Source organism: Erithacus rubecula, assembly GCF_903797595.1.
Source record: "Erithacus rubecula genome assembly, chromosome: 24".
In the NCBI taxonomy this organism is placed as follows: domain Eukaryota; kingdom Metazoa; phylum Chordata; class Aves; order Passeriformes; family Muscicapidae; genus Erithacus; species Erithacus rubecula.
Window position 1 is genome coordinate 811115 of NC_136676.1, and position 15536 is coordinate 826650.

At 43.2% G+C, this 15536-nt stretch overlaps 1 protein-coding gene across 6 annotated transcripts in view; it reads left to right on the top strand.

Annotated features, from left to right (window-relative positions):
• Positions 1-15536, top strand: part of SPEN (spen family transcriptional repressor) — a 66411-nt gene that overhangs the window by 35792 nt on the left and 15083 nt on the right. For 3 of the 6 annotated variants that reach the window (XM_079326029.1, XM_079326028.1, XM_079326026.1), the window contains 7 exons: positions 6302-6462; positions 7617-7817; positions 8608-8759; positions 11239-11364; positions 11924-12037; positions 13156-13269; positions 14791-14891. In XM_079326029.1, coding sequence (XP_079182155.1) covers positions 6302-6462; positions 7617-7817; positions 8608-8759; positions 11239-11364; positions 11924-12037; positions 13156-13269; positions 14791-14891 — 969 coding nt within the window. The remainder of the gene's footprint in view (positions 1-6301; positions 6463-7616; positions 7818-8607; positions 8760-11238; positions 11365-11923; positions 12038-13155; positions 13270-14790; positions 14892-15536) is intronic. The other 3 variants (XM_079326030.1, XM_079326031.1, XM_079326027.1) reach the window with 2 other exon arrangements.

The following is a 15536-nucleotide window of genomic DNA, read 5'->3' on the forward strand; positions in this document are numbered from 1 at the left end:
TTTTCTGACGTCTTCAGGTTCAACAACTCCTTTGAACGAGGGAAAAACCCTTCATATTTATTTCCGCAGGTGTGTGAAATGGTTTTTTTCCCATACGAAAACCCGCGTGTGGGACGTGTCGTGTGTACAGAATGCTACAGAGCAACTGCCTTGCTTGGTTATTTAGGTCTGTGTTGGAATCAGTTCTGATAAGGATTTGCCTCGCTGTGTGCCCGGACCTCTGGAATTTTCATTGTGGTTATTCCTGCCCATGGCAGGGTGTTGGAATGAGATGATCTCTTGGGTCTTTTCTAGTCCCCTTCTGGGATTCCTGCTTGAGTGTGGCAGAAGAGCCACCTGGATTGTTGGATTAACAGTGGTGTCAGGAGTTTTGTGGGAATGAGCTTCTGCTGTTCTTAGGGAGGAACGTGTGATTTGATGTGCATTTTTTACTTAGGTGTGTGTAGAGAACAGGGGAAATTCTGGTTAAATATCTTCTTAGGCTCGTGTAATATCTATCAGTAGGTCAGAAATACCAGTCTGTAATCGCCCTGTGTATTTATTGTCCAATATATCATTTTTCATCCAGAAGTCAAAGTGTTTCACAGGCAAGGATCTTTTAGTCCACTGCTAGGATGGAATGCAGTGCATTTTTAGGCTTTTATTTTAAGCAGTTGCCATGAAATTTTTCTGGGTGTTGGCTGGCAGTAATCAGATCTTTTAAATTATTCCCAAACAGCACATTCAGGAAACTTGGAGCAATTTCTGGTGCTGTTTTCCCAGGCTGAGGAAATCTAACCAGCAGGTTTTTTCCAAAGCCTGTAAAGTATCCCCAAGGCTTTGTATCTTCTGGATAGAGCTCATCATACAGCACTGTCACTGCTGGTGTTTTCTGCACAGAGATCATCTACAGTGACTTAACTCGGATCTGGAAAGGGTGGGACAGGGAGGAAAAACCAAGGGTTCCTGTTGCTTCTGTTCAGAGATGCCTGAACGTTAACTTTGGATTTCCTGACCTGGCTTGGGAATCTGTTGCTGACATCAGCCGTGAGAATAACCCGCCTGTCAGCAGGGATGGAGCCTGTCCTCAGCAGATCTTTCTAGGAGATAATCTTCACTCGGAGATTATTCTGACAGGGTGTTGAGTCGAGCTGAGCCAGGCAGAGTTCCTGATTTCAAGTTAATTTTGGCAGGGAAAAAGTGATCATTCTTCATATTTCCTGTAAAAAAGAATAATCCTGGATTCCTCAACCAGGTCTGATGAAACAGTTTTTGGAGGCAGCTACAAAAAATGTCCAATATTAATTTTTTTATTTTTCACAGCTGATGTTTGCAGAGATTTTAAACTGCTTTTAGGCGGCTTTGGTTTTTAACTTGCTGCAGCAACAGAGGTTAGAATCATGGAGTGACAGAATAATGGAATGGTTTAGGTTGGAAGGGACCTTAAAGCTCATCTCATTCCACCCATGCCGTGGGCCAGGGACACCTTCCACTACCACAGGTTGCTCCAAGCTCTGTCCCACCTGCCAGGGACTGGGAAGTCACAGCTTTTCTGGGCAACAATAGGTTGGTTTTGTTTTGCTTTTTTAAACCTGCATTGGCAGTTCAGCGCCTGCAGGATGTTAAAGCTTCCCTCTGCTTTATCCTCCACGGTGGACGCCGTGTTTCCAGCTTTGTTTCCAGCCCTGTTTCCTGCCTGCTGCTCATGGGGAGTCCCCAGCCTGCAGCTGACTCACCGCTCTCAAATAAATCAACAGGCAGAAATGACAATTGTGCCACATTTTAAAATTGCAGGAGGGTGGAGGGCAGGTTGTGAGATCCCTTGATTCAGCGGCGCTGCCATTGTCGAGAAGCAGCAGGTCTCCCGTTCCATCGACAGGCTTGGAGCCTCTCTTTTATCTCCTTTTTGTGGGAACAAAAGACAGCTGGCTTTGTGTTCTCCGCTCAGTGCTTTCATTTCTCACACGTAAACCCATTGTAACTTCATCACTCCTAGACCTGCAAACTGGAATTGCCTGAAAATGAGAAATTTCTCTGGAAATTTCAAGGAGTTGTTTGTGGGATACCAGGATTTGAAATGTCTTTGCATTTGTAACTGAGCATAGGAAAATTCTGTGTGCTAAATGAGCTGAAAGGTACTGAGACCAGGAATGGGGCCCCATCATCCTCGTGAATCCCTTCTGACACAGGATATTCAGTGATTCCATGAAACCACGGGTATTTGGGTCTGAATCCCATTGCTGGATTCTTACGTGAGTCTTTGGGAATCAGCCCATGTGGATAAAATTTAGATTGGATTCCGAATAAAATTAATCTTGATGAATGAAGAATAGATACATAGGTAAATATTTTAAGTTATGAATAGATTCTATCATGCCAGATGAAAAATGGATGCATAAATAGTGTGAGTAGAAGCACACATCATTATATACTCATAGGTAATTGTGGAATGCAGATAAGTGTTTTAAAAGGGCTTGTAAACTACACCTGTAGTAAAGTGCATGCGTAAGAGGAAGATTTTGTGTCCACTCCTTGTTTAATTAAGAACAATCTCATGTTTGAGATTTTAAGAGCAATCTTAATTGCTCCATTTGTCCATCTGATTTTGCTGACTGTAAAATGCAAATATCATTTTTCTTCAATGCTGTGATGCCGTAGAGTGAAACTGATTTTAGACTTACCTGGGCTGGACAAAAGAGCATCTGAAATGCTGGTTAAATACTCAGACTCCTCCCCAGTGGTCCCACGTTCCCAGGAGAAGTGCAGAGCACGGTGGAGGATGTCGGAGGAGCCGTTCCCAGCTCCCTCCCGGCACCACGCGTGTGTTGTGACAGCTCAGGAGATTAGTTCTGCAGCGTGCTGGCATTCTGCTCTGCTGACTTTACAGGGATGTGGAAGAGCAGGTTTTCCCGTGTTGGGAAAAGGCTTAGTGCCAGAGCACGCTCTGCTTCTGGAGAAAATCACCCCGGGTTTAATGCTGGTAGCGGAAGCCCAAAATGAAGTTATAAAGCTATTTTTTTGCCATTTTTGGCCTGCCCCAAAACCTATTGATACTTGGAATACTTTTAAGGGGGAGATAATCAGAGCTGTTGTTTTATCCTATTATATTACTGTGTTAAAATTTCCTTAGCTCATTCTAAAATCTTTATGAGCCCACTTTTGCCAGAATTTTTAATAACTTATTTTCTGCATTGGCAATGAGTGGTTGTTTTCAAAATTACTCACAGGGAAAAGCAAAGCCATATTCTCATTTTAATATTCTGGGAACTTGTTCCTGAGCAGCTTTCAGGCTTCAGATCTGTATATTTTTAAAGCTGAAAAAGAGTTGTATTTTGCTGCTCAAGACTCTACATAATTCCCTGTCAGATGCTTTATTTTGATTGTGCTGTGAGCTATAACTGGGTGACACAGCAGCTATAATTAACTCTTCCATCATTCTCCCATTCACAGAACATCAAACCTTTGACTTACTTTTGAATTATTATATCCATGTTTCTTCAGTTGGAAAACTGATGGGGATTTCCCTAAAGAAAGGGGAGATTATTCTTGCTATCATTGTTTTTCTTGTCTAAAAATAGTCAGGAAATAATGACTTTTTTTTTGCTGCAATGTCTCAAAGCCTTGCTTTGCTATATGGACACATATCCCTAAAACTCCCTGGGGAAGTGGAAGTTACCAGCATGATCCCTGTTTCCCAAAATTGCACAGAATTCATGCTCCTGTGTAGAATTTATCACCCTGTTACACTGCTGTGTCATCACTTGGATATCTAAGAGTGTTATCCCGAGATAATACTTTTTTTCTAGTGGAATGCTGTGATTTTAACAGTATGTTCCATATTTTTAACATTCTCATAAAAAAACCCCAGACTACAAAAACAGCCTGTCTCCATTCTAAAGCACTGCTCAAATCAATTCAGTGCTGCCTCTTGCTCGAGATGTGATCACAGCACACTGGAATTCCAGAGGCTTTGGGACTATGGGCATGGGCATTGAGATGTGAGAAGGGGAAGAGGAAATGTGCACAGGGCACAGGTTCTGCAGCCCTGAAGTTCTATTTTAGCCTTCTCCAGGGACTGCTGACCACGTGGAGCTGCTGTCAGCTTGGGAATTATTTTCACTTTCTCCCCACACACATTCTCTGCCCTATATCTGTGTGTTTAAAGAAGTTTCTCTGTTCTTTGCCAACTTATTTCCCACTAGCAGGCAATGGCTGATGTTACCCCTATAGAACACTGAGGGCTTGTTCATGTGGAGTTGGGTTTGTTCTTTTCCCAAAATGCTATAGAGAAGAACTTCAGTTTGGTGATTCAGTGGAAGGGCAGAGGGAATGGGATAAAGATGCGGAGGAGATGCTTCACTGTTCACTTCAGTGATTAAATAATTCATAATGAAGAGGGCACTAAAGGAGGGTGCACAGGTGAGACAGAAATAAAGGCAGTTTACCAATTTGGCAGAAGAATGAGGCTGTAAAGGGACATCTTGATAGTGGGAGATTCATTGCTGGAAAACAAGGGACTGTAGCTGGGAAGGGAAATGTTATTTATTATCCATGAAGTGAGAGGTTGGGTGGTGCAGGGCAGCCACCCTGGGGAAGGGCAGGGCAGGAGGAAGGGCTCAGGTTTTCACTCTGTTCCTGGCATGGGTTTATTTTCACTCCTCTCCCAAAGTGATGCTGAACTTCCTCCTCCAGAGCTGAAGGAGTAGGAGGAGAATGTGTGGGAAAGGCACCAATGTGTGAAGTGGCTCGATGGGATGGGAGGGTTGTAATGAGAGGGTGAGACCAGCAGCAATTTCTCATGCTTATTATTACTTCTGCATTTTTGACCCTTTTTGTTGTGTTTTATTTTGGTCTGGCCAAAAGGTTTTTATATCCTTCTGAATAGTTTGTAAGTATTTTGGGACAGAGATTGTCTTCTCTTCTGTGCCTCCAAATATAATGGGGGCAGAGTCCAAGGGCTTTTGGGAAAGTGCCATGGTGCTTGTTACACCAAGATGTTCAGAAAGAAAACCAGGTTTTTTGAAGGATTGAACAAAAACACACACAAAAAAGCAGTAGAAGAGCTCACAAAATCAAATCTTAGAAATGATTAGAAGCCTGAAATGGTTTCTCTGAAAAAAGAAATGGAAAAAGTAAGTGGTTTAATGGCAAGAAGGTTTGTAAGAAGGGCATGAAATATTTAAGATAAGAGAAAGATAAACTTGAGTTTCGTTTTTCTAATATGATGTGGAGAGGAATATAAAAATTCAATCAAGCAGAAAATTTCAGACTGACAGGGTTATTTTAGTACGTGGCACATCTCCCCCCCCTCCAGCCTCCAAGTTAAAATTCCAGCAGAATTTTTTTGAAGTCTTCTCGTGTAATGGAGATGAGAGTCTCCGGGGTTATGTCAGACAAAACTATTTTTAGCACTGTTCTGAGCCCTCGTGCCTCGGGGAAGAAATGAGCCACTGAAGCAGGATGACGTGTCCCCACTGGGCAAGCTTTAATAACATTATATTCTCTGAATTTCTGCCTTTCCTCGGAGCATCGAATGGTCCTGAATCCATGGATTAGGTTGACTGCCTCTGTGATCTAATATGCAAATCCTCTTCCGCTGTAGTTATTGTTTATTAGAGGTGTTCTTGGGTCTGAATTCTTCGTATCCTGAAGTTGGAGGTTCAGGCTGAGCCTGGAAATAAACAGTGTTTGCTGGTTTGTAGAGAATCCTAGAATGGTCTGACCTGGAACGGATCTGTAAGATCATCTTCTTCCACCCTGGGCTGTGGGGTGGGACAGGGACATGAACATCCCCATCTGTCCAGTTTATTCCCAAGCAGTTGACCAAAATACTTGCTGTGATTTTCACACGTGGTCTCTTTGGAGTACAGATCTTTTCAGGGAAGATGCCTGAGAGCACAATAATATTTCTTACCTGTACATGAGAGTGCCGGGAGGGATTTTAAGACATTGTCAGACCGGTGCATCCTCTCTGTATTTTTCCACTCTTCCTACACAGCTCCTGAACTGGTCCAACATTGCATTACACTTAATCAAATCTCCACCACTGTCAAGGATGGGTAACAGGAACTCACTGACATTTTGCCCATATTCCACTTTTCTACCTGTCTCCTCTGGGGACTTTGGAGGGAAATATTGGTAGGAAGACTCTTAAATTCCTGTGAATAGTGGGTGGCAGCACAGAAACAGAATCAGGCACGAGAGTGAGGAAGGCCTGTAGATGAGCAGAAACTCTGGAATCCTGCTTTTTTAGTAAGATAATAATTTCCTGGGTGATTTTGCTCCCTGCACTCACCTGTCCTTCCCCCTGTGCCATTCCCAGCAGTGACTCCAGCAGCAGCTCGAGCGACGAGTCCCCGGCGCGCTCGGTGCAGTCGACAGCCGTCCCCGCGCCCGCGTCCCAGCTGCTCCCGTCACTGGAGAAGGATGAGCCTCGCAAGAGTTTTGGCATCAAGGTGCAAAATCTTCCAGTGCGCTCAACAGGTAAATTCACTTGGGAGAGGAGAACGGGAAAAACGTGTTGGGAGTGGTGGAATAACTTGTACCGAGTCTTTGACACGCGGCAGCCACGTGCTGCCTCTGAGGACGGGATTCTCTCCCTGCTTCTGCCTCAGTTCTTGTGTGACAGTGGGAAAATTACTTAATTAGTGACCATCTGTGAGAAACCCTGCTGGTCCCAGCTCCAAGTACTGGGCATTTCCAGCTCCTGGAACTGGTGCTTCCAAGTGGGCTTTCCCATGGAACAAACGACACATCTCCATTTTTAACTTAAAACTTTGGTTTTTTTCTCACTCTGCTTCACTTTGTTTTTTAATCCAAAAAGTTGAGAGTTTTCTGTTGCAGTTTGAGTGCTTTAAACCCCTGAGCATATTTGTAAAGGCAATGCATATTGCATGGAAAATAACCTAGGAAACCATGTGCTGAGGAGTGCCCATGATTGCTCCCTGTTCCCTGCTGAGCACAGGAGAGATTGCACAGGAAAAATCAGCATGGAATCAGTTGTGAAACAGTTTTAATGGAATTCATGGATGCAGAAGCACTGGCTGAGCTAAAATAATCTGTTAATCTTGTGAGCAGAGTACCTTATGTGTTGGTATCTTTCTGTAGATTTAATGCATGTCATATTCCTGAAAGGACACGATGCTGAGGTCAATATCCCACCCATCCCAGACAGATTGTGTGGGCCTGAATCAGATTCTGCAAAATCTGATGAGTCTGCCTGGTTATATTTCTGGATTGACTGAACTGAATGCTGTGTGACTCCAGCCTTCATTCCGGATATCTCATCCCAGCTGTGCTCAGTATTCCTGTAGGATTTTTAATCAAGTATCCCTGTTATTTCTTCACCTGGAACTGAGTGAGTGTCTCTTAGAAGCAAAAATCATCCACTGCCAGCTTCAGCCGTGTAAAACCTCATGTGTGTAGTTTCTTGGATTTAAAAGAGAAAGATCAGCCAGAACTTTGGACGTTGGCAAAATTAACATCCCAAATTAAGGAGGACGCTCATCTGATCACTGAGTTAAATGGGTTGAAGTCACATTTCATAAAGACAGTCAGAGTTCTTCATGTCTTTTATGGTGTTACTGAGTTGGTAGAAGTTGTGTTTCTGTAGTATTAATGCTTCTTTGTTGGTTTAGATACAAGCCTTAAAGATGGACTTTTCCACGAATTCAAGAAGTACGGGAAGGTGACGTCAGTGCAGATCCATGGCGCGTCTGAGGAGCGCTATGGCCTCGTGTTCTTCCGGCAGCAGGAGGACCAGGAGAAAGCACTAAATGCCTCCAAAGGAAAGCTTTTCTTTGGCATGCAGATTGAAGTCACAGCCTGGATAGGACCAGGTAAGGTCCACACCCTTCTCCCATGGGACTGTTTCGGGTGTGTTCAGGAGCTGATGTAAAGAGGCAGAATAGAAGTAGGAAACGTGCTTTAAAGGAACTGGGAAAATGCCACAATAAACTCCAGAGCAAAAAGAGTGGATGCTCTTAGATCAATCAATGAGAGAGTTCCAGTCTTAAGCCTCAGAGAAGGAAAGCTATCATCCTCCCAAGCAGTGGGATCTGCTGGAAGGAGTGATCTCATCAGCCACGTCTCGGTGGAGCAGCTGCCAGTGGGTGGTGTGAGCACAGCACTGAGTCCTCCCAGCCTCATTTTGTCTCCTTTTAATTAAAACACCAACGAGTGCTGCGTTTTGAGACTGTGGCAGCACAGCCCATGTGACCAAGCAGTGAGAGCTGCGGCCCTGAGCACATGGTGAAGTTCTCAGACTGCACTTCAATGGCTTCTTTAAAAATTGATTCCTGAAAACAAGTTCCTACCATGTGCTCTTTCCCAAGCACAGGGAAGCCTTACTGGAATTTATGCACTCAAGCATTGATATTTGGTTTGGTAAGAGTAAATTTCCAGAGAAGCAGTTGAAACACTGCAGCTTCCTTTCACCTGAGGATGCTCAGATTCGTCCACAGAATATAGAGATTCCCAGTCCCTCATAAATAACATGTCATGGTGCAGTACTGGGTGTTTTTCTCAAAGACAGTGCTTACTCTTGTTCAGATTAAGGAGGAGACCTGAATAAACCAACATGAACCACATCTCCAGTCATTACAAATTTCCTTCTCTCTTTTATCCTAGAAACCGAAAGCGAGAATGAATTTCGTCCTTTGGATGAAAGGATAGATGAGTTTCACCCAAAGGCAACGAGAACTCTGTTCATTGGCAACCTGGAGAAAACAACCACCTACCACGACCTTCGCAACATCTTCCAACGCTTTGGGGGAATAGTGGTATGTGAATCGTGTCCTGTGTGGGGTGGCACTGCCCCCCTTTCTGTGCAGACCTGTGAAATGCTGTAAGTGGTGCTAAATCTGTCAATGACAGATAATTCAGTCTTTCTGTAATCACCTGAGTTATTAATCTTGCTGGAATATACCTGAAAGCTTTCCTTTGTACTCTGAGTCCAGCATATGAATGTTGGGGTACCTTAGCAGGAAAAACAATCCTGGGAGTGTTCACAACAAATGTCTCTCCTGTTGTTTTCTCGGTAATTCTCTCCTGGTAGCTCCAAAGCTGACCTGGTATTTGGGATGTGAATGTGCCAGGTGTTCTCATGTTGACTCCTACAGCTGTTTGAATCTGAGTTTCCTGTTGATTTCTGGAACAAAGGGCTTGGTCAGGGCATGTGGAAACATCCCCATGCCCAGGCAGAGGAGATAGGAGCAGATGGATTAGTGATGGCACATGAGGGATTTGGGTTTTCAGCTGAGGAGGAGCATCCAGATGAGGCAGAGCAGCCCCCTCTCCTCTGCTCATGACTTTCTATCAATTCATATCAGTGTTATATTTAAGGGAAATTTTCCACAGAAGTCATGCAACTATTTAATTTAATTAATTTTCACAAGGGCATGGAGTGACAGGACAAGCCTTAAGCTGTAGGAGGGTGGAGTTAGGGACAGATATAGGAAGGAATTCTTCCCTGGGAGCCTGGGGAGGCCCTGGCACAGGTTGAAGGGAAGCTGTGGCTGCCTCATATCTGAAGGTGTCCAAGATGACGCTGGGCAGTGCTTGGAGCACCCTGGGATAGTGGAAGGTGTCCCCTGCCCATGGCAGGGGGTAGAACAGGATGAGAACCCTGCCAACCCAAACCATTCTGGGATTCATTCTGTAATTCCTGTTGAGTCTGGGCTTCAGTTGGTTCATGTTCTCCCTGTCAGCTGTGGGTGATTGTCAATGTGCTGTGCCTTCTTCACCCTGCTCTGACATCTTTCTACCACTGCTGAGGAATCAGTCACACACACCAGGAACTCCATCCCTGCTACCCCCCAAAAGAAGAGAATGTTGCTTCCATGTACAATGTGAACAGGTGTAAAATCCTCATTTTATGATGTCTGGCAGTCCTTGAGTATCCAGACTCTGCTGTATCCTTGACATCAGTACTGATGTCTGAATTCATGCCATGTCTGTGGCTTGAACCCTTTTCCAGTGTTACAGCAGCAGAGCTGTCCTGAAAAGATGCTTATTAGTGGTGGTGTAAATTGGCTTTTGTGTGCTATGGTGCTCCCTGTCAACATTATTAATGGTTCAGAATTGGGAGGCAGCACTGCCTCACCATTTCCAGGAAAACTTGCAAGCTCAGGTGCAGAAGGGGCCAGCTTTATAATCTTCCTGAGGGGTAATGAGCACAATAATGATATTTTATTTGCCTGTCACAAAGAATTGCTTGCCCAGGATGAGTGGCCAAGTGTAATTTGCAGTAGTTGCAGTTGTGCTACTTCAGGCACTTGGAAATGTACTTTTCTATTAATATTCCACTTAAATCGTTAGGCCAGGGTTGTAGGAGTCTAATAGTTGTGTAAATTTCCCTGTTTACTTCTGTTTTCTCAGATAAAGAGCTCTTGGGTGAGACTGTATCAAAGTGCTACCTCGTCTCTAAATTTATTAACCATGAAATTAGCCTGTCCTGGATGTTGGAACATTTGGGCTCAGATCCATGTGTAGCAGCTCCTGCTATTGCAACAAATAAAGCAAAACCCTCCACCTCCTATTTCCAGCTTGGAATGAATCATAATATCATGAGTTTGTTCAGAGGCTTTGGGTACATTTCAGTGCTAGTGCTGAGCTGGTTTGTTAACCAAATGTCAGCTCCTGGCTTGCTAGGCTTTTTCAAATAGATTAAAATCTGCCTTTATTTAGCTTTGTGAGCCTCTGGCTGTACTTGTGAATGGGCCCATGGTGACTTGGTTTTAAAGAGCAACAGCAGCTGAAGTTGAGGATCTTTTTTGCTTTTGCCATGAGTCAGACTGGTTCAGGAGATGAGTCCAGCATCACTTTGTGTTTCTAAGAACAGGATAGTTCATGATTATTTGGAAAAGAAGCCCCGCATGGCTCAGAGATGAGGATTGGAGCAGGTTGTTTTCTCTTGAGCCTTTGTGAGCGAAAATTAATCTGTATTTCTTTGATCCTGAATTGTCTCTTCTTGATATAATATTAAGAGCCTAAAGCTGGTGTTTGTTGATCAGGTCAGGCTTAGTTCTGCAGGCTTGGATTTTAAATCTGTGGGATAAAGAGCTTTCCCTGCTCAGTAAGGATTTGCTTTTGAGATGCAGCAGAACAGCAAAGTTTTAACTGTCTACTATTGTTTAAATCCTCTCTCTGAAGAAAATATTAATTAAAGAGCTTGCTGTGCCACGTGTCTCTGAAAAAAACAAGTCCTCTTAGATGGGATTGAGCTGACTGTGGGTTGTTGTGTTTTGTGCTTGTCTCCAGGACATTGACATTAAGAAGGTGAACGGTGTCCCTCAGTACGCGTTCCTGCAGTACTGTGACATTGCCAGCGTTTGCAAAGCCATTAAGAAGATGGATGGGGAATATCTTGGAAATAACCGGCTCAAGGTAAAGAAATCCTCCCCTGGGCTGTATCCTTCTTGTGCCTTCCATCGCCACATCGTGGGATGTTTCACAGTAGGATAGTTTATGGAAGTAAGATGGTTTTTAATGTGAGATCATATCAGAGCGTGATGTTACCACCTGGTTGGGATTAATCAGCATTTTTGTTGGCTCTGTCCACACGCAATCCTGGGATTGAGCACTCAAGAGACTGACATTCCCTGGCCTGGAGGGGCCACATCTGGTGAGGCTGTGCTGGGAATGCATCCCACTCCCCATGGCAAATGGGGCCTGTCAGGACCCAGAGCTGTCAACCTGTCACTTCTCAGACATTCAAACTGTAGAAGAACACAGTGTTGTCAAACACTGAATTTGTTTAAACAAGCAGAATTATTTTCATTAATTGCTCTTTGATTCTTGTCTTGCACCTGCACCAGATGCTAATTTTAGAAAATCTGTACAAACAACGTCTTTCTCCAAATAAGTCTTTCATTAGGCAGTCTCTGTTCAGTGAGTTTAACCCTTGTGCACTGTACTGATGGAAGTTTTGCCCTTTTGTGTCCAGCTGGGTTTTGGGAAGAGCATGCCTACAAACTGCGTGTGGTTAGATGGGCTTTCCACAAACGTTACGGATCAGTATCTGACCCGACATTTCTGCCGATACGGGCCTGTGGTGAAGGTAGGTGGGAGGCTTTGGCATGTGCTTCCAAGTCCTTGCTGTCTTCCTTTCTTCCCATTCTGTCCTTTCAACCCCACTGTCCAGGGCTTTATAGCTCAGGTAGAAAAAGTTCTCTTTGAGGTGGAATTTGGCCGACAGGGCTCTGTCAACATAGACAGCAACCAAAAAGAAGTATTTTGAGTGGGCCAAGATGCTGAGTATTGTTGCTCTTGTGCAGTACAGTTTCTCCCGAGCAAAACTTCTTAAATGTTAGTTGGAAGAACAGCACTCTAATTACATAACTATTCACACTTTCTAATTACATAATTAGACATAACTATGTTTTTTGTATCAGACTGAGAAAAAAAAGACTTATTTAAAAGCAGTCAGGGCAATCTCAGTGCCAAAAGTACATGGACAAAGAGAGAAAGTCAACAATGGTGCAACATGCCCGTGTCACGCAGTGGGAGCCTCTCCCATGCAAGTGATTTATCACGTGCCTAAACTCAGTGTGGGAGTTGTCCTGTGTACTTTGGTTGGACACGGTTGTGCTTAAAATTAAGCAACCTGTATAAATCTGTGCAGGATCAGGGTCTGGCCTCCCTAAAGGATTTTTGTGGGCTTGTGTTGCAGCTTTGACATTCCTTATTGTAGCTGTTGTTACTTGAATAGTGCATTTATGCTGCTGAAGGAAGGTGGTATTTGGAAATTGGGCATTTAGCAACTGATGAGTGGTACTGCAGACTGATAACAAAAGCTGGTTCCACTTTGGGATTAAATTTCCCTTTACCTTTTTTCCCCCCTAAAATGCATTGGAAATTTTAAAAACCCCAAACCTTAAGAAAGAAATGCTACAAAACTCAGTCAACAAGGAAAAAAATATTCAAAGTAAAATACAGAAAAACAAAATAAAGGCATAATATACCTCAAGCCACAATATCCACAATTCAAAGCAGTCCCGTGTCCTTTTATTGTCTCTTCATTCCAATATGCTTCATCAGAAAAGCCTGGAAATTCACCCTGCTAAAAATTATTTCATTACTGGCATCCTCATGACTTAGGATTTTGTTGGGACTGACATTAAGTCCTGTGGATGAGGCTCTTATTTGGTTTTTGTTTTGTTTTTTTGTTTTTTACAGGTGGTGTTTGACCGCTTAAAAGGCATGGCCCTGGTTCTCTACAATGAGATTGAATATGCACAAGCAGCTGTAAAAGAGACCAAGGGGAGGAAAATCGGTGGGAATAAAATTAAGGTGTGCAGAATGACCTCCAAAGCAAAACAGGCAAAAAAGGAGGAACAAATTGTGTTTAGGCCTTCCCCCTTAAATGCTGGCAGTGCAGGCTGCCAAGCTCAGGGAATACTTGGCGGGACACACGTCCCACATATCAAAGGCTTAAATTACATTTTTATACTCGGCTTATCAAGATGTCAGGGAATCCTGAACTGTTACTTATAAAGCCTTTTCCAGTATTCTGCCATTTGTTTCGCTGAACTTGTCTCTCTGAGCTCCTGAGTGTTGGTGTCCATGTCACTGCCTCTTTTATCCCAAAGCAAGGCAAACTTTTGTCTGTTTTTGTGTTAAAAAACGGAAATCAGAAGGTGTGAGTTCCTCCAGGAACACATGGCTGCATCCAGCTGCCCCATGCTGAAGTCCATGCTCTGGGGTACAGTCACCTCAACATGCAGTCATGGAATCATGGAATGGTTTGGATTGGAAAAGACCTTAAAGATTGTCTCGCCCTTCCTTGCAACAATAATTGAAAAGACTACTTTAAAAAATACACAGAAAATACTTTTCTTCCTGGAGCAGGACTTAACATTTACAGGGATATCTTGAATTTGGGTGAATGTGGTGATACCTGTTCTTACTGTCCCATCAGTCCCACTAAGTGGGGACATGAAGTGTCAGCCAACCCTTTGAATTATCTTCCTCCTCCTTTCTCCTCTCCTAAAGAGCTGGCAGTGATGTCAGGCATGATCTCAGCAGCTTCCCACCTCACCCAGGGCTGGGAGTTGGATATTCTGTAGTTTCTGAATGTGATGTTGGATATCAGTCACCTTCATATGCAGGAAAGCATGTGGTCCCTTAAAAGTTTCACATCTTGTGTGGATTTTGTTGCTTAATGATTTTGGAATAAGGAACACCCCTGATGTGGGCCTGTGCTCCATTGCTGCAGTTGCACACAGGACTGGGCTGACTTAAAAACTACAGGAACAAGAATGTTAAAAGTATTCCACTATGTGATCTGTTCCATAATATTCCATAATGAAATCTGTTCTAATCCTTTGGTTTTTTTCATTATACCATTAGCTTTTTAGTACTGGAAGATACCAGTTCTTGGAGTAGCTGGGGAGCTGCAGTTCAGGAGGCTTGATTCTTTCCCTGCCCTCTAACCCTGGGCAAACACCATGGAGTGCAGAATGGATTCATAATCCTGACCCTCTGTAGCACTGAGATAAAAGGGACTTTGGAACTGTCCTGTCATTAAAAACATCAATACCATGATAATAATGTGTACTTTTCCTGCTGCTTTGCCCAACAGTAGCCTCTGGGATGGCAGCTATAACAACATGGTAAGGAGGTAGTTACACAGCTCCACTAAGACAGACTGTTATTCCTGGGGATGTGCAGGGCCAGAATTGGAAAGTGTTTGACATTTTTTATTAAATTTTACCCCCATTTTCAGTTTTGCTGCCACCTTCAGCAGATAGGGAAATGATGGCAGTGTAGGATGTTTCCATGATTGAATGTGATTTCTCCTTTTTTCTTCAGGTGGACTTTGCAAATCGGGAGAGTCAGTCAGCATTTTATCATTCCATGGAGAAAACAGGTCAAGATATCAGAGACTTCTACGAAATTCTGGCAGAAAGAAGGCATGTATAAATTTTATTTACCAACTATTTTAATTATCAGTTTCATTCAATTTCTTGTTTTCCAATGTCACCTTACACAATCCTTTTACAATCATTGTCCTCCCCACATACAATCAAACTTTCTTCAGGCCATAATTCTTAAAAAAGTTTTTTTCCTCTCAACTTTATCCTTATTTTTTAAGTTTTATTAAAAACACCTCTGATTTTAATTTTTTTTTTTTTTACCTCTTTACTATTTTTAAAATTAAATTTAGGTGGTCAAACTTAAGTTGTGCAGATTAGAGCAGGCAGGATCTCTCACATCCGAGGTGTAGCCAGTTCCTGGAATTCCTGCTGAGGTGGAGGTTTCAGTTGTCTGCATCATCCAGATTTAAGTATCTGGTTTCTCTGGTGGGTCACCAGGACACAGTTGGGAGTCATTCATCACATCTTAGGAATGCAAAGAGCAGCTTATCTGTAACAGAGAAATGTGTGTGTTGGTGGGTGTACATAAAATCTGATAAACTGCTGCTCAGCCCTTGAACAGAGAGTAAAATCTGATCCTCCACCTCCCTCTTTCCAACAGTTTTGTTTGTAACTTGATAAAATAATACAGTTTGATTAAAGATGTGTTTTTATTTTGAATAAGTCTATGTCCTATGTGGC